This window comes from Orycteropus afer, unplaced genomic scaffold, assembly GCF_000298275.1.
Source record: "Orycteropus afer afer isolate SDZICR_OR568_19922 unplaced genomic scaffold, OryAfe1.0 scaffold00036, whole genome shotgun sequence".
NCBI classification, from domain to species: domain Eukaryota; kingdom Metazoa; phylum Chordata; class Mammalia; order Tubulidentata; family Orycteropodidae; genus Orycteropus; species Orycteropus afer.
In genome coordinates this window covers 17,466,194-17,485,943 of record NW_006921623.1, presented here as the reverse complement: position 1 = coordinate 17,485,943, position 19,750 = coordinate 17,466,194, and the positions used below count along the sequence as shown (strand labels likewise).

General features: G+C 34.6%; 1 protein-coding gene across 1 annotated transcript in view; it reads left to right on the top strand.

The window, feature by feature from the left end:
• The window catches only part of ATM (ATM serine/threonine kinase), a 197,133-nt gene that overhangs the window by 106,261 nt on the left and 71,122 nt on the right, over positions 1-19,750 (top strand). Inside the window, exons 33-38 of the mRNA XM_007936616.1 lie at positions 5,203-5,374; positions 7,053-7,194; positions 8,258-8,434; positions 10,148-10,325; positions 16,099-16,186; positions 17,687-17,842. Of these exons, the coding sequence (XP_007934807.1) occupies positions 5,203-5,374; positions 7,053-7,194; positions 8,258-8,434; positions 10,148-10,325; positions 16,099-16,186; positions 17,687-17,842 (913 nt within the window). The remainder of the gene's footprint in view (positions 1-5,202; positions 5,375-7,052; positions 7,195-8,257; positions 8,435-10,147; positions 10,326-16,098; positions 16,187-17,686; positions 17,843-19,750) is intronic.

Sequence of the window (19,750 nt, the reverse complement as noted above, 5' to 3'; positions counted from 1 at the left end):
CCGTTTGTTGTTGTTGTGTGCCGTCGAGTCAGCCCCGACTCATAGCGACCCCTCCTTGGGTTTCCGAGGCAGTATCACTACGGAAGTAGGATTGCCCAGCCTTCCTTCCGAGGAGTGACTGGTGGGTTTGAACCGCCAGCTGTCTGGTTAGCAGGCAAGTGTCTTAGCCACTATGCTACCAGAGCTCCTAAATGTACCGTTTAGTGACATTGATTACACTCTTCGAGTTATGCGACCATTCTCACCCTCCTTTTCTGAGTTGTTCCTCACTCATTAATGTAAACTCACTGGCCCAAATTGCTATTATCACTTTGATCCCATACCAAAAAAAAACTCATGCCGTCGAGTCAGATCCAACTTATAGCGACCCTTCCTTCGATTTCCAAGGCGGTATCTCTACAGAAGTAGATTGCCCAAACTTTTTTCCGAGGAGTAGCCGGTGGATTTGAACCGCCAGCCTCTGGTTGGCAGTCATGCCTTAGGCACTGTATAGATCTTAAAACAGCATAATTCTCAAATCAGACCATTTTTTTTTACTAGTTAAACTAAAGTTTGGTTTGGTTTCCAGAAGGATTTCAGAGATATTTTTGATTTAAGGCTAAAAGAGTATCTCAGGACAGTAGTTTCTGTGCTTCACCTAGCCTCCATGTCTCCAGAAAATCTAGAATTCATGAGAATTTGAAATTCCATTTTGCATTCCTCCCCTTTTGATCAGGATTCTACTGTGGAATCTTTAATCAAGATGTTCAGTAATCGTATTTGGGTATCATCCAGTTTTTTTGGTCTTGTAGCAAAGGAGGCAGTTGTTCGTGAGGGAATTAGCCACACGTTCCATATCCTCCTCTTGTTTCTAACTCTCCTTCCTCTGTTGTTCCAGGTGAATAGAGATAAGTTGTTGTGCCTTGGATAGCCACTTACAAGCTTGTAAGACCCCAGGCACTACACAATGAACTAGGAGGTTTTTGTAAACTTTTTGTTGAATTATGTTATATATGCAGAAAAGTATAAAGATCATAATTACACTGGTTGAAGAATTTTTACAGACCGAACACACTTGTGCATCTAACACCTAGATCATAAAACAGAATATTACCAGAAAGCTTCTTTTCTTTTTTGACCAGGGAACTTGCTCCTTTGTCCATAATAGCACTACTTCTAGAGGCAAACCTCATTTACTACAAGATCCCTAAGTGGATTTTCTATGTAACCTAAAATCATAGTGGTTTGTGATATGAGACTTAAAGCATTTCTATGTTACACATTGTATTTTGCCTCAGACTAATTTGGACTAAATGAATTCAAGTTAGGCATGGGTTTCCCAAATTTGTTACTATTAATGTTTTGAGCGTGATAAATCTTTGTTGTGGGGTGCTATTCTGTGCATTGTAGGATATTAGCAGCATTCCTGGCCTCTACCCATTTGATGCCAGTAGTCCCCCTCCCTTTTGTGACAAACAGAAATTTCTCCAGATAGTGCCAAATGCCCACTTGGGAGACAAAATTGCTCCTGAGTGAGAACCACTGGATTAGACTTATAATTAAGGAATAGTCTTATTCAAAGCCACAGTCATCATTTAATAGTTATTTTTAAAAGTTCCTCCTCTGAACCCAGTAAAATAGAGCTATAAATACCTAATTCTACCTCAAAATTTGTGAAACTCTATGTATTTTGTGTGACTATATGTATTTTGTAACTATGAATCAGTATATCTATATTAATCAGTACAATGATATCTTATTTATACAGCATTGTGGATGTGAAGTTATTTCTTCTAAATGAAATGTCCACATAACTGAAATGTCAGTGAATTTATAAATGTTTACTTTTTTTAGTAGAAAACTCTATAATGAATAAGATTAGATATTTTCTTAATGAGCCAGGGTCATTTTAAATATTGTTATAATATAAGCAGCAGTGCAGTAGGTTTTCTAATGTAGTTACATATTGACTGGCCGTCATGTGTCTATGCCTACATTGTTGCCCAGATGATCCTTAGAGGTCAATTCCATATGAGTTGGAAGTGCTGTCATGGCATAATCACAGAGTCTTTTGTGGGCATACAGGAGGACATTTAACCAATTTTGAGGAGTTCTCCAGTAAAGTGATTTCTAAGGTGGGACTTGAAGGATGGGTGGAAGTATAGGACCCTTTTATTTTTTGGGTATCAGATAACTAAGTTGATTAAAGACATGTAAATTAAGTTTGTCAACATATGTACATTGAGTCCATGAATAATTATTAATGATGATCTTTTGATTTACGTAACGCAGTCCTCATAAAAATTTCAGCAGGTTTATTTTTGAAAGTTGACAAGAACCCAGAATAGTTAAAACAATTTTGAAGAAGAGTAAATTAGAGCTCTTAATCTATGAGATATCAAACTTACTCTAAAAAACGAGTAATTAAGATAATATGTTATCGGCACAAGGATAAACATACAGATTGAAAAAGTGGGAAATTCAGAAATGGATTACCAAATGGAAGGTCATCGGACATGTCAGAAATACCATGCAATTTAGTGGGGAAAGGACTGCTTTTTTAAAGTAAATGGTGCTCTTATCTGTATAGAACTTGAGTCTATGTCAAACCACACACAAAAATTACTTTGAAATGGATCATTACAAATTTGAAGGTAAAACAAAGTTTCTAGAAGTAAAAAAGGAAAAATCTATTAAAATATCTTCATGACCTTAGGGTAGTTTAAAATTTCTTAAACAGGATGAACAAACATTAACCTTCAAAATTAGTATGTGTGCCTCTTTTTCTGTAAAATCTTTAGTAAGAGGGTAAAAATACAGTATACAGATTAAAAGAAGGTATTTCAATTTATATACTCAACAAAGAACTCATATATATTATAAAGAATTCCTAAAGATTAATAAAAAAAGAAAACAACTGTATTTTAAAAATGGGCAAAAGACTTAAATGGGCACTTCACAAAAGAGAGTATCTATATGATATAAACAAATAAAAAGAAGGGTAATAATTTAAAACCACCAGAGATAAATTAACCACTCACAAAATGGCTAAAATTTAAAGGACTAAAAGCCCTGAGTATTCACATTAGGGAAACTGTGAAGAAACTGGAACTCACACATTGTTGGTAGGAGAGTAAATTGGTACAACCACTTTGAAAAATATTTTAGTATGATCTCCAACATGGGAGATACTAAGTCCTGTGAACCAGTATTTTCACTTCTATGAAAGTAGGAGCCTAATAGAAATGCATGTACCTATGTACTAAAAGACATGTACACATTTCATTTTATAATAGTTTAATAACAATCCTAAACTGAAAATAAATTCAGAAGGTAGTCACTAGCTGAATGAATAATTACGTTATGGCATAATCATTAAATAAATAACATACAGCAGCAAAATATAGAGACTACTGCTGCATATAGCAACATGGATGAATGTCTCACATAAAATAACAAAAGATGCCAGACACAACAGGACATGCTACATGATTCTATTTTTTTCAGAGTTAAGAACACACAGGACAAAGCTATGTAGTATGTCAGGGTCAGCAAATATTTTCTGTTTGATAATAAATATGTTAGGCTTTGTGGGCTGTATGGTCTCTTCTGTAACTATTTATCTTGACTTTGTAGTGTGAAGGCAGCCATAAACAATATGTAAACCAATGTGGTATGGCCATATTTCAATAAAACTTTATTTACAAAAACAGGTGACTATAGGATATAGTGGGAGCTCTGGTAGCATAGTGCCTAAGGCACTTGACTGCTAACCAGAAGGCTGGTGGTTCAAACCCACCAGCCACTCCTCAGAAGGAAGATGGGGCAATCTACTTCTGTAGTGATACTGCCTCGGAAACCCAAGGAGGGGTCACTATGAGTCGGGTCTGACTCGACGACACATAACAAACAAAACAAACATAGGATATAGCTACCAAACCATAGTTTACTGACCCTGGTATGATAGAAACCTGAATGGTATTTATTGGTGGCAGGGTGGGGAAGGGTTGATATCGCCTATTGTATAATCTATTGCTTTGTAACAAATTACTCAAACCCTTAGTGGCTTCAAACAGTAACATTTTTTAGCTCACATAGTTTCTGTTTGTCAGAAATCCAGGAGCAGCTTACCTGGGTGATTCTGGCTTAGGGTTTCTCATGACATTGCAGGAGCTATCTAAAATCTTGAGTAGAGTGGAGAATCTACTTTTCTCACTCCCCTGGCAAGTTAATGCTGGTTGTTGTTCTTAGGGATCAATCAGTTCCCTATAACATAGACCCTCTGTAAGGCTGCTTGAGTATCTTAATGACATGGCAGCTGGCTTCCCCTAGAGTGGGTGATCCAAGAGAAAGGGTAAGAAGAAAGCCATAATGTCTTTTTTTAAATCTAGTTTTGGAAGTCACATGTTGTCATTTCTACTATGTTCTGTTTGTTAGACTAGAATCACTAAGCATTGCCCACACTTGACAAGAGGAATTAGTCTCTGCTATTTGAAAGGATTGCTCTGGTGGCATAGTCCCTAAGGCATTTCATTGCTAACCAGAAGGCTGGCAGATCTAACCCACTAGACACTCCTCAGAAGGAAATTTGGGTAATCTACTTCTGTAGAGATACCACGTCAGAAACCCAAGGAGGGTTTGCTATGAGTCGGAATGACTTGATGGCAGTGAGTGGTTTTTTTTGAAAGGATGAATATCAAAGAATTTCTAGACCATATTTTAATAAATACCATCACAACTAGAAAAGTGCATGGAAAGTCTCCTGGATTCTGAAGATGTTCTGTCTTCATTTAGGTGGTAATAACAGGTGGAAAAAAATTTGTATGTATGTGTAAACTTCAAGGAGCTATGTATTAAAGACTTTTGGGCTTTATGTATGTGATACCTCAAAATTTTTAGATGACTTTAATGTCTCTTGATACTCTTATATAGTGGCCATGTTTAGACTTTGATCTTTACTACCTACATTTTATTACCTGTCTCCTGAATATGATTCTGTAGAGGAAACTAGCTATTGCTCACTTGAATAATAGATAAAGGAAATGATGCAATATTTTGTAACTATTTAGTACTCAAGCATATTAAATTCTTTACTCTAAATCTTTGACAACATACTTAAACCTTGAGGCATGACAAAGCAGTGTTAATGTTTTTAAAGTTAGAAAATATCTGTATTTTGATCTTACAACTATGATTCTACTAAAATGGAATTTCTGTATACAGAGGCTGTTGGAAGCTGCTTAGGAGAATTGGGTCCTATAGATTTCTCTACCATAGCTATACAACATAGTAAAGATACGTCATATAGTAAGGCCCTTGAGTTATTTGAAGATCAAGAACTTTGGTGGATTTTCATAATGCTGACCCACCTGAATAATTCACTGGTAGAAGATTGGTAAGTATTTAATCATAACTTTCATCTGATAAAACCAAAACCAAACTCTCTGCCATCAAGTCAGTTCTTACTTATAGCAACCCCCATAGAATTTCCAAGGGAGTAAATCTTTACAGAAGCCTTAGTCTTTCTCCTGTGGAGCAGCTGGTGGGTTCAAACTGCCAACCTTTCGGTTAGGAGCCAGTTGTCTTACAGTAGCACCATTTGATAGCACTTGCTTAATCTGACATCCAGGGAGAACATTATTTTATATAAATTAATATCTCCAACAGCTAAAGCTTTCTACTTTAAGTCCTCATACTTAAATTATTATTTTTATGATAGTACTTACATATTTTTAAAATTACGTGCCAGATACTTGATATAGTGATGAACATTGTAGACCAGGCCCCTGTTAAATTCTAGTGAGAATAACTACTAGTAAAATAATAAATAATAAAAATCAAATGTTGTTAACTTCTACACAGAAAATTAAGATAGGGAAATTTAAATGGTGCTGTTTTAGGCACTTACCAAAATCTAATGTGATGACACTATACTAGGCTAGCCTTAATTTTAGTCCTTTTAAAATAAACCATATTGCAGATGTTTCATAACCTTAAAAGCCTTTCATCTAGTCAAAAAGAGTTTTCTACTGCCTGTTTATTCTCTATGTAAAAAAAAAATTGGACATCATGGAATTTTAAGCAGCATAGTGACATGATGTAACATATTTTTTACTGTGACTTTTATATGGTAAATGGATTTTGAATGAGCAAAAATGGAAACATGAAAATACTGATTATGAAGTTACTTCAGTAGTCCAGAGGAGAAATAATACTGACTTGGATTAGAGTGGTGGTAGCAGAGATGAGAGACATGAATGGAACCAGGATATGTTTTAAACATGGTGCCAGCAGGACTTGATGATGAATTGGGTATGAAGGAATGAAGGAAATAGAAGGTTTAAGGATGAGTCCAAGTGGCTTTTATACCATGGCATTTATACTTTGGTCTTAAACTGAGTAACCTAAAAGGAATTAAGCTTTTACTTAATCATTCGTAGTGTGAAGCTTTGTGACTTTTTTTTGTCAGCTGTCATATTTCTAGTGCTCTGTATTGCAGCTCTTCTTTTCCTACTTTTTTTTTTTTTTTTAGCAGAAGAGAATTTCCTGCAGTTTTTTGTTAGCAATTTTAGATGCCTTACCTACTGATTCTCAACTAGGTTCTGGTCAAAATAAATGTGTACTTACTGTTTGTTTAAAATTGTTCTCAATAATTTTCTCATTTGGAGGAAATACCATTTCTCCTCATACCAAATTATTTGTACATCAGCAGAGAATATATTACCAAATACTGTGTTTTCAGATTTATTAGTATTTTATCTGAATAACTCTGGTTATTCATGTTTATGTTTTTTCCAAATATTTCTTCTGAGTTTTCAGTTTATTGTAGTCATAAACTTAATATGTTTAATAAAGGAAATTTCTTTTAAAGTTATTAGTAACTCAGATTGCTTGAAGGAATGTTAAAAATTCTTTAGTAATTTTGACTTTGATGTTACAGGATTTAATGTAAATTTTCCTATTACTGTAAATTTTATATTTTCATTTAAAATTTTTTTCAATGAAGATTGCTTTACATTTATCAAGATTAATAACTGATATAATTTATAAGCATTTCAATATGTGTGTTTCAGTGTCAAAATACGATCTGCTGCTGTTACCTGTTTGAAAAGCATTTTAGCTACAAAGACTGGACATAGTTTCTGGGAGATTTATAAAACAACTACTGATCCCATGCTCGCCTATCTACAGCCTTTTAGAACATCGAGAAAAAAGGTCTCTCAAGTAGTAAATGTTTATTGAATGGCCACTATATCCACAACAGTTCTATTCACTGTGGACTATGAATAGCAAATGGTTTAAAATCCTATATAGTAACATTTAACTGTATCTTAGAATAATCCAAACTGTACTTAAATCTAAGTGGTTCATGATTTTCAGTTATGGCAGTGTGGAAAAGCTGAGATAGGTAACCTGGAGAGGAGTGATGATTGATTTGAGTGGACAGATGGGTTCTTAGTGACATGCTTCTAGCCTTTTTTCTTAGGAATAGGAAAACCCTTCCTTTGATCTCATGAAATCCATTGATCCTGGGTCTGGTTATAGGTTTTGTTGTCAAGCAAGTTTTTATTTCCATAGTAAGTTAATGTATCACAATCCTCCAGTGAAATGTAAGATGATGACCTGCAGATTTTCTGTCCCATTTTTCAGATTTTAATGAAGTTCCATTGAAGGTACTCTGAATGGTGTTTAAATACTCTTGCTTCTCCTTTAGTCTAAGCATTCCTCTTTAATATTTTCTTTATATAAAGTTACTGAAAAGTCTGCAGCTGACTTTTCACCAATTTAATTTCAGGACATATGCCCATCATTGAAGTAGTGCTTTTAATGTATCATAAATATAATTTTTATCTTAATGAAACTGCTAATAATATAAATTATTACTAAAACTAGTATGTAACCTATAAAGCATTAGAGTTTTAACATTTTAAAATCTTATTTCACCCTGAAATTAGTTCTGTGTGGTAGATTTGGACTCGTTTTAGAAATGAGACAGGTGAAGCAGAGTTGATGATTTGTTTCCTATGCTACTAATGAGTGGAGAACTGAGAGTAGCACCTAAGTTTGCCACTGCGTTGTTTTTTACCATATCAGTCTGCCTCTCATATAAACAAAAATGTATATTTTTTTTAAATGTAACTATTCCCTCAAAATTTAGTTTTAATTGTATTTCGTTTTCTTTGAGAGTAGGTTAGCTTATCTCTCAATAATAATTTTGTATAGGAGAAATAAAATGTATTTCTAACGTTCTTACTTACATTTTCTGATCACTTTCTAGTTTTTAGAAGTATGCAGACTTGACAACGAAAATCCTTTAGAAGACCTAGATAATACAACTTTGTGGATTCCTCAAAGTGAAAATCATGATGTTTGGATAAAAACACTGACATGTGCCTTTTTGGATAGTGGAGGCATAAAAAGTGAAGTTCTTCAATTATTAAAGCCAATGTGCGAAGTAAGAAGGTTAAGAATAAATCTGGCTTAGTTCCTTTCTACTTTTGCTTTTTTCTTTTCAGCTTTCTTTAAATAGTTTTATTTGTTTTCCCCATCCATTCTGCTACTGTATATTTGTTTGTGGCCTATACATCTAAAAAGAGTGCTGTAGTACTGCGCATCATCTTGATGCATCACCACCCATATTCAGCTGTTGTGAATTCCTCAAATGGTATCTTTGTCTAGCCTCAATTTTATGCAGTAGGTTTCAGCTTTGGAGTAGCAACATACTGGATGAGTTATTTTTAAAGGTACAAGTACAGTTTATTTCAGTGCAAAGTAAAGATACTTAACTATACCAAACAGGGAGTTTATATGCTTTTAACAAATGTCATCAAAAGAGCACAATGTAATGATGCTTTAAGACTTAATGAAGTTAACCTAATTTATAGTAATGTCAAACATAATTCAACAGAAATGTGAAAACAGTGTCTAACAAGGTCAAACATCTGTCACTTACAAAAACTAATATACATGAGTATTTTGGTAAAGGACATACATTAAGAGCAGTTTTTAAAAAAGTAGCCCTTGTTTTCTATAGTAAAGGAGTAACAGTGCCTAACTCATCACATTCTGTCAGTACCAAGTCAGGAGAGTGATAGCCTGGAGGCAGAATTCATTTCTTAGTAGTGAACCAACCTAAGAATTTTATAAAGTTTTGACTTTGACCAAAAGATAAAGTATTCCAAATAATAAACATACATATGTACTGCAGACCTAGTACCTGATATTCTGTAGTTCCAAAAATGACTTTCTGATATGTCTTTAGGTTTAAAAAATAAAACGTATGCAATTGATAATCTACAGTGTGTCTTAAGTGTACGGTGTGTGATGAACATATGAAGATGGTGTCTCAGCCAAAATAAGGTTGAGGACTGTTGTAATGTATGATACATATTAAAGCACTTTTCTACAGTTTGGGGCATACCATAAATAATTATCCAAATTTTATGCACAGAAATTGATTTTGAAAAGAAAAAAAAAATTTAACATGACTGTTGTAGTTCCTCAGTGAATATAGAAAATGTGCAAAAATCAAAAGTTCATTTTTTCTCTTAAATCTTATAACAAATCAGAAAACTGCTTATACTGTTAACAATACTTTTCAACTCAAAAACAGTTGAAATAGTTTATAGTGGTGATGTTACTTTACTTGGTACACATGTTTATTTGTTTGTTTTTTAGCACTTCATTGAGTTCATGGTAGATTTTTTTTTTTATTAGTAATTGTGATTTGGGTGAAAATTTACAGAGCAAATTCACTTTGCATACAGCAGTTCATATACACTTTGTCTCATGACATTGACCACAATTTACCACACTGCAACAGCTCCCCTCCCACTTCCTCCCAATAGCCACCTCCTCCCTGTGTCCATCTCTCCATGCACTCCTGCCCCCCAAGCTGCCTCCATATGCACAAGCAGCCCCCTTTTCTTCCATGATTGTTCTCCCCAAGGAGTGTATCTACCTCAGGTAAATGTTCAACTCATATGCCCCTCTTTTGTTTGGTTGGAGGCCACAGGCGTGGGTTCCATTCCAGACCTGAAGGGCAGCTAGGGGTCATAGTAGATTCTTTTGCTATATTAAAAAATTAAATATGTCAGTACCAGGGAGTGGAAATTTAAATATGTTGTTTTTACTCAAACTATTGCCTGAATGTGTTCGCATGTTTTAGGTGAAAACTGACTTTTGTCAGACTGTGCTTCCATACTTGATTCATGATATTTTGCTGCAAGATACAAATGAATCATGGAGAAACCTGCTTTCTACACATATTCAGGGATTTTTCACTAACTGCTTCAGACATTCCTCACAAACTAGCCGATCTACAACCCCTGCAAATTTGGATTCAGGTATTTCCATAGTTTGTTAGATTTCTAACATTTATTCTGTTAACTTCTCAGTTCTAGACAAAGATAGATTTCAGTTTAAATCCCATTAAAGATGATTTACAGGTCTAATTCCATAATTTCAGTTTCTTTTTCCACATAGAAGTGAGATAATAAAAGTTGTTGGAAGTTTTCAGTGAAATAATGTTTGTAAGCCAAATTGCCAGAGTATTATCCAATTGCCAGATAATTGGTATTATCTGGTTAGGATGATACCGGATATACTGAGTATTAACTTAGTAAATTTTGGCTGTTAATAATGAGGCAACTAACTGAGCATTCAGTCTTGCATCAGACATTGGTGACATGAACAAGACAGTCCGTGAAAGGCTTGAACCTACATTCTAGCAATGGCAAACGCACACAAATAAATATATGCAATTAAATATTAAAGGTACTATGTAATGGGATTTTCATATTTTCTGAGATCTGGCCAACTTGTTTTTATTTTATTTTTTTAAACATTTTATTGTAATTTGGGTGAAAGTTTACAGAACTAATTGGTTTCCCATGCAGTAATTTATACACATTTTGTTTCATGACATTGATTGCGATTCCGTCACTGTAACAGCTCTCTTCTGCTGCCTGCCTGTGTTTACTGTTTTCCTGTCTTTTGAGCTTTATCCCTGGGCAAATGCTTTCCTTTTAATCTCGCATAGTTGATTGTCCTATGGAGTACATACCTCCCTGGTGTTACTGTTCACTTTATAGGCCTGTCTGCTGTTTGAAAGTTGAGCCATGAGAGCGAGTTCAGTTCCAGGCCTGAAGGATATTTAAGGGTCATAGTCTTAGGATTCTACCAGTCTTTATCAGACCAATAAGTCAAGTGTATTTTATTATTTTGAATTTTGTTTCACATTTTTCTCCCACTCTATCCTGGACCTTCTATTGTGATCCATTTCAGAGCGGTCAGTAGTGGTAGCTGGTCACCATCTAGTTCTTCTGTTCTCATTGTCATGGAGGCTGGGGTTTGCATGGTCCATTAGTCCTTTGGACTAATTGTTTCTATGAGTCTTTGATTTTCTTCACTCTTCTTTGCTTCAGATGAGGAGAGAACAATAGTTAATATCTTAGATGGCCACTCACAAGGTTTTAAAACCCCAATTGCTATCACCAAAATAGGATATAGCATATTGTCTTTGTGGGCTGTGTTATGCTAGTTGACCTTGATGTCCCAGCAGTTCATTCCCTCTAGGTATTTGGTTGTGGCTAAAATGTTTTCATAACTTAGCACCCCGTACACTCCACTATATATACTTGGATATATTTGCAGCCCATATAAATACATATGTCGAAATGTCCTCTGGCAAACCTCATGGGTAGTCTCATTTGCCTTCCATACCAGTTTAGCTTATGTATCTATCTATGTATCCACCTGTAGATTACTGTTATTACTGTTATTGCAGGGCTGTATGTGTAATAGTATTTTTTTTTTATTTTTATTTATGCAGTGTTTCCTCCCCTCTGTATATATATATTAAAAAAAAAAAAAAAACTCACTGCCATTGAGTCAGATCCTACTCATAGTGACCCCTCTTTGGGTTTACAAGGTGATATTACTACGGAAGTAGATTGCCCAGTCTTCCTTCTGAGGAGTGGCTAGTGGGTTTGAACGGCCAGCCTTCTGGTTACTTTTGTTGCCTTTAACTCTTGTGTTCTTCCCAGTGTCTTCTTTTGCCTTGATTTTTTGTGCTGACCTTCCTCTTAGTGTATATTGCCTTCCACTTTATCCAAGTTTATATGTATCTGTCCTCTAATTAGTGATTTACCCTGTCTTTGCCTCCCATCCCTGATAACCTTCAAGGAATGTTTCTTTGTGTGTGAAAACCTTTTCTTAATGGTGGTCTCATATAATATTTGTCCTTTGTGATTGACTAATTTCACTCAATATAATGCCCTCTAGGTTTATCTGTGTTTTGTTTTGCAGATTCATCATTGTTCTTTAACATTGCGTAGTATTCCATTGTGTCTATGTACCGTTGTTTGTTTATCCATTCATCCATTGATCTGAACTTTGGTTGTTTTCATCTTTTTGCTAATGTGACTATTGCTATGATGAACATAATTATGCATATATCTATTCATGTCATGGCTCTTATATCTGTAGGACGTACACCTAATAATTAGATTATGTGTATGTGTATGATATTTCCATTTCCAACTTTTTAAGGACATTCCATCCGTTTTCTGCAGTGCTTGTACAATTTTATAGTCCCACCAGCAGTGTATGAGGGTTTCAGTCTTTCCACACCCTTGCCAGCATTTGTTTTCTCTTTTTCTGAACTTTGCTATTGATGTGGGTGAGATGATATGATATCTCATTGTTTTGATTTGCAACTCTTTAATGGCTAATGATCTCAAGCATTTCTTCATACATTGGTTGGCCACCTGAATGTCTTCCTTGGTGAAGTGTGTACATATCCTTTGCCCATTTTTTTAATTGAATTGTTTGACTTTTTATTATTGAAGTGTTAGGGTTTTTTGGGGTTTTTTAAAAATAATTTTAGAGATTAGTCCTTTGTCTAATATATCATTGCCAAAATTGTTTCTAGTCTGTTAATTCTTTTTACTCTTTCAGTGAACTCTTTTGATGCACATACATATTTAATTTTTAGAAGTTCCCAGTTCTCTAGGTTATCTTCTGCTGGAAATAAACTCACCCTTGTGGCTCAACTTTGCCCAGTCTTCAACTTTCAGCTGGTGGTTCAAACCCACTAGCCACTCCTCAGGAGGAAGACTGGGCAATCTACTTCTGTAGTAATACCACCTTGGAAATCCAAGGAGGGGGCACTAGAGTAGGATCCAACTCAATGGCAGTGAGGTTTCTTTTTTTTTAATATATATACAGAGGGAAGGAAACACTGCATAAATAAAAATAAAAAATACTATTAAACATACAGCCCTGCAATAACAATAATAACAATAATCTACAGGTGAATACATAGATAGATATATAAACTGAACAATAGACAGACCTATAAGGTGAACAATAACGTCAGGGAAGTACACAATCCTTAGAACAGTCAACCGGTCAACATTGTTTGACAGTGTATTTATGCCCCTAAGCAAAAAACTCTAAAACCAAATTCATTGCCATTGAGTTGATTCTGACGCATAGCGACCCCTCCTTGGGTTTCCAAGGCAGTATCTCTACAAAAGTAGATTGCCCAGTCTTTCTTCCAAAGAGTGGCTGGTGGGTTTGAACCACCAGGCTTTTGGTAAGCAATCAATTAGGTTTTATATTTAAGTCTTTAATCCTTCTTGAGTTAGTTTTTTTATATGATATGAGATAGATAGGGATCATGTTTCATTTTTCTACAAATAGATACCCAGTTTTGCCAGCACCATTTGTTAAAGAAATAATCTCTTCTTCATTTAATGGGTTTAGGCCCTTTGTCAAAGATTAACTGTCCATACGCGGACGGATTTACTTCTGGCTTCTCAATTCTGTTCCATTGGTCTTTGTGTCTGTCTGTCTGTCATTTTCTCAGTAGCAGGTTGTTTTGACTACAGTGTCTGATGGGAAAGTGTGAGGTCTCCTCATTTGTTGTTTTTCTTTAGTAATGCTTTACTTACCTTGGATCTCTTTCCACTCCATAGAAAGATGGTGATTAGTTTTTCCATCTCTTTAAAGAATGATGGTGGAATTTGGATTGGGATTGTATTACCACTGTACATCACTTGGGGTAGTATTGACATTTTCACAATGTTAAGTCTTCCTATCCATGAACATGGTATGTTCTTCCATTTATGTAATTCTCTTTTACTTTCTTGTTATAGTGCTTTGTAGCTTTTTGTTTTTGTTTTAGTTTTTTTTCATAGGTCTTTTGTATCTGTTTGGTTTTGTATATATGCCTAAATTCATTTTTAAAAAGCAACCTATAAATTATTCTTATTTATTATGAAAAATTAGTACACATTTTAAAAAAATTACCTATAATCCTATGATCTCAGATAACTGTGGTTGATAGCCTATATCCTACCAATTTTTTGAAATAAATATTTAATTATACTTTACCTACTCTTAATACCTACCTTTTTTCTGTGCTGTATAATGACTATTTCACATAACAAGAATTTAATGGCAGGAGAATTCTCACTAGGAATTGGGTACATATAGGTGCTTAATTGAGGGCTTAGTATGAGTCAGTTTCAAACCTAAATTAAGAAAAGGAAAAATTTCACCAATCTCCACTGTTTACTTATCTTTCATGTATATTATTAATGTATTTCATGTATCAATATGAGTAGGTACAGATTTACTTCTTGTACTTCAAGACTAATATAACTCTAATAAAAGTATTGATTTAATGTGTTATGATGACATTATACTGGAACTAAATTGCTCCTTCTAACCTGACTATATAGTTCCAGTCACTTCAACATAATTTGAATTTGCTTATATAAATTTTCTCTAGGCCATTGAAATAAAAACCCTAAAGTAAAAATTCTCATAGGGTTTTGCAAACTGCCTAGAATATATTTACTGTTCTCTATTTGAAAAATACAGATAAAAGAAATTCATATTTACCCTTAAGCATTTAAACTACTATATAAATTTTATTGTATACTGTATTTAATATAATAACTGCCTATAATAATCTTACAATTTATCATCATCATTAATATGGCTGAGACTTTTTTCATGTTTATCATTTGTACATATGTATTTATGCCACAACCATCAAGAGATAAAATCAGCCACTTTCATTTACTGTCTTTATAGAGTGCCAGTATTTTTATTACCATAAATGAAGTTTTACTTCACATACAAAATTCTTATTAGAAAGGAACATAAATGTAGATGCCTTTTCAGATCTAATAGTATATTAAATCTTTTCTGATGTCTGTAAGTCTCACTGCCTTCTGTTAAATGTTCCATGTGCATCTCAGACTCAGTTGTCCAAAAGTAAACTTACCATTTTTATCCCCTTCCCCAACCTGCTTCTCTCGTTTTCTTTGAATGACACTCAGTTGCCTAAGGCAGAAACCCAGACACTGTCCTTGACTTTTTCTCACTCACATACCTCATCTGATTACCAAATCCTGCCAGTTCTGATGAACATAACTGTTGTTCGTCTTATTTGTCTCTGTCCCCAACATCTTTACTACTTTCTGGGTCCATGGCATAGCACAGCTGAAATTGTTTCAGTTCATTTTCCGATTTCTTTCTTGCCTTCAGTCATTTCAGATACTGTACTATACTACCTGCAATACTATCTTTTCCTCTTCTCCAGATTAACCATTACTCTTTCTTCAGATACCTTTTGTTTCTGTGAAATTTTTATTGCTCAGATTAGGTTTTCTACTGTATGCATTTATAGCATTCTAAACATCCCCTATCCTAGCACTTTTTGCACTATTTAGAGTTTCCCAGAGTAGTCAGTGAGTTCTGTGTGGTTAGAAATAATCTGTTAGTCATGTTTGTATACTGAGCACCTGGCAACAATAAAAGATTATAAATAAATGTTTGTTGAATCAAATTATTCTCCCTTTAGAAATAAAGTATAAATCACAATGTAAATTCTGAGCTTTATTAAGCAAAATACTTTCTTTCAAAAGAAAAAATATTGCCATTTAATGCATTTATCAATTTGTGTTCATTCAGAAGTGATTTTGTGCTAGGTACTACCAACCAAAACCTTACAGTGTAGAGACAGACAGCCACATAAACAGAAGAAGGAAAGTCCTTAAGTAAGTCTGTCTGGGACTGACAGGAGATACCTTTGTTTATCAGAGTCAGAATACTTTTCTCGAGGCTGTTTGGATAAAAAATCACAACGAACAATGCTTGCTGTTGTGGACTACCTGAGAAGACAAAAGAGGTAATGTAATGAGTGTGACTTCTCAAGTTTGAGGGTTTAGAAGTGCAGCTTGTTACTGTTGACTGAACTTTAATTGTTATTTTAGATGAAGCTGCTGAAAAGTGCTATATTTAATTTGTGTGATGATTATATCTCCTTTTAATATAGTTCAGGGTAGCAGTTTGGTTAAATCGGTGTCAGGAACTCTGACTTTTAGTCACAGCTGTATTAGTAACAGCATTATCTTTGCCAAATCTTACAGCCTCTTTGGTGGCAGTTTGGTAGAGAATGGAAGTGAGAGATGTGAAAAATGAAAATGCATTTTAATTTAAATGCATTAATATCTTAAAAAATTATTTCTTCTGTATCCCCCTCATACCTCTCAGTGTCTTTGTTTCTGGTTAGAAAGTTAATGATTTACTTTATTGTATTGTACCAGATCCTCTTCTGACAAAGTCCATTAAGAAATTGTAACTAAAGCTGGATCTATTTTATTGATGTTGAGAGGCAGTTTCACTCCCTCTATTATAGTTTTAGGTTTTATATTTAGGTCTTTGATCTATCTTGAGTTAGTTTCAAATTCATTTCAGATTTATCACTGGAATAGAAAAGTGTTGACATTATCAATATTTGGAGATAATACTCAATTTTAAATAAGATCTTAAAAAGGATTTCTTAAGAAAGTATGACTGGCACTAGAGAAAAGGGTAAGGAACTGAGTTCAGGTCCAAGTTTGATAGTTAGAAGCTTAGTGTGTTGTTCATTAATATGACCAACAACACTATTATTTATGCCTGAATGACGCTTGTCTAACACACACATGTTCTCCCTTAGGCACATCACAGCTTTCTTATGCTTAGGTACATTACACAGCACTTCACAAGTTATCCTTCTTGTTATTGTGAAGTCAGTTCCAACTCATCAAGACCCTACAGGACAGAGTAGAAATGCCCTGTAAGATTTCCTAGGGTGAAATCTTTTCAAGAACAGATTGCCAGATCTTCTTCTGTGGAGAGGCTGGTGGTTCAAACCATTTACTTTTAGGTTAGCAAACCATTACACCATCAGCACTTAATCATTATACTACCAGGACTCCTTGCAGTATGCTTGGGAGCCACTTTAAAAAGGAAATCACTAGCAAAGGACACGACTGTGAAAAATGTGGCACTAAATAGATCATTCAAAGGTATTTGTTCACAGTTTGAGAGCTGAAACAAGGCAGAGCATCATCTGATTCTATCTTAGATGGCAATGTGCACATTGAGCAACTCAGATTTTTTACCACTCTGCATATATCCAAAAGTGACTGTGGAAGTGCCAAGATTGTAACAAATTTTAGTGAATAGGTGAATTTGCAAATATAATATCAGAGAATAACGAGCATTGCATATAACTGTATTTTAGGGAAATCTGATTTTCACTTACTTAAATGTAATTTTCTCCTTAACTAGCAATAGTGAGTTTTTCTTTAGATAAGAAATTTAAAGAAATGGACCTGATACTATGTTTATATTTTTTTAGACCTTCTTCAGGAACAGTTTTTGATGATGCTTTCTGGCTGGATTTGAATTATCTGGAGGTTGCCAAAGTAGCTCAGTCTTGTGCTGCTCACTTCACAGCATTGCTTTATGCAGAAATCTATGCAGACCGGAAAAACATGGGTGATCAAGAGAAAAGGTAATGGAATTTAGAATTTTGGGTTTTAAAATTAATGACAGCATTGTTTCAGTAAAGTTACAAATTCAAGATTTGCTTTTCCTCTACCCCCTTTAAGAGACATTTTTAAGATACCTTCTTCATTTTAAAGTAAAATGATAATTTAGAAAAAGTAATAATAAGTAATTCTACTCTGAAATAATAAGGATGGTTATTGCTTATGAAATGTAAAAATTTCATAAGCAATAGCAAGTAGCAGTAGCAAGTTCCTGGTGGACCTAGAGACCATATTTACTTTTCTTGATATTCCCCAGAGCAGCTAGGATTAGAGATTTAATATAGTAATCAATAAATATTTTTCAAATGGTTGAATGATTCCCTGACATCACTCAAATTAGGTTTACCATTAACCCCTTAATTTATTCAAAATCTGTTTTACTTGTTGACTATAAAGTAATGTGAGGAGCTCTGGTAGCGTAGTGCCTAAGGCACTTTACTGCTAACCAGAAGTCTGGCAGTTCAAACCTATCAGCCACTCCTTGGAAGGAATATTGAACAATCTACTTCCGTAGTGATACTGCCTTGGAAACCCAAGGAGAGGTCGCTATGAGTCAGGGCCGACTCGACGGTATGTAACAACAACAACAACATAAAGTAATGTAACTAATTTATTTATGTGACTAATTCAGTCTTATTACTTTGATATGAACCTGTATTTTTGTCTGTTGTAGTTGTGTTGATTCTGACTCATAGGGACAATGCTATAGGACAGAATAGAACTGGCCCTTAAGGTTTCCTAGGCTGTAATCTTTATGGAAACAGATTGCCACCTATTTCTCCTGCAGAGTTTCTGGTGGGTTCAAACTGCTGACGTTTCATTTAGCAACTGAGCACTTAACCACTATACTATCTGGATGCCTTACGCCTTACCTGTATTTCTAGATACTTGAAATTGCTTTTCTTTTGACTGAGATGGAACTCTTTTAAGAATCTAATAAATACAGGTCTACTCCATAGAAAATAAAGCCAAGCAGATATGTTGTCATTTTTAGGTGTTGTCAAGCTGGTTCTGAATCATAGTGACCCTAAGTACTACAGAACGAAACACTGCCCAGTCCTGAGCCATCCTCACAGTCGTTGCTATGCTTGAGCCCATCATAACAGCCACTGTGCCGATCCATGTCATTGAGAATCTTTTTTCCCTTTTGGTGTGTCTCACAGTTTTTGGAGTGTTTTCATTCTTTGATTCTGGAAATTTTTTAAAGTTCATCTATTAACCATTGGTTTGTTTTGTTTTGTTTTATTTTTTAACATTTCATTGTGGTTTGGGTGAATGTTTACAGAGCAAATTAGTTTTCCATTCAATAACTACATACACTTTGTTTCCTGATACTAGTTGCAAGCCCATAAAAGCACCCTTCCCATTTCCTCTTCCCTGGGTTCCCTGTTTCCATTCATCCATCTTTCTTGCCATTTCCCATTGGTTCTTAGTGTGTTACTCAGGTTCCATATATTAGACTTTCTTTTCTCTTGTTCTTCCTGTCTTTGATTTCAACTTTTATAGCTTTGTGTTCAGAGAAGATGCCTCATATTATTTCATTGTACAATTTATTGAGGCTTGTTTTGTGGCCTAAAATACCATCTGTTCTGAAGAATGATTGTATACATTGGAAAAGAATGTATATTGTGCTGCTGTTGGGTGGATCGTTCTATATATGTCTTAGAGGTCAAGTTGGTTGATTGTATTATTCAGATAGATCTTTTATATCTTTGTTGAATTTCTTTCTAGTTGTTCTTTCCTTCATTTAAAATAGTGTTTTTGTTTGTTTGTTTAATTTATTATTTTTTTTATTGTGATTTGGGTGAAGATTTACAGAGAAAATTCACTTTCCATACAACAGTTCACATATACTTTGTCTCATGTCATTG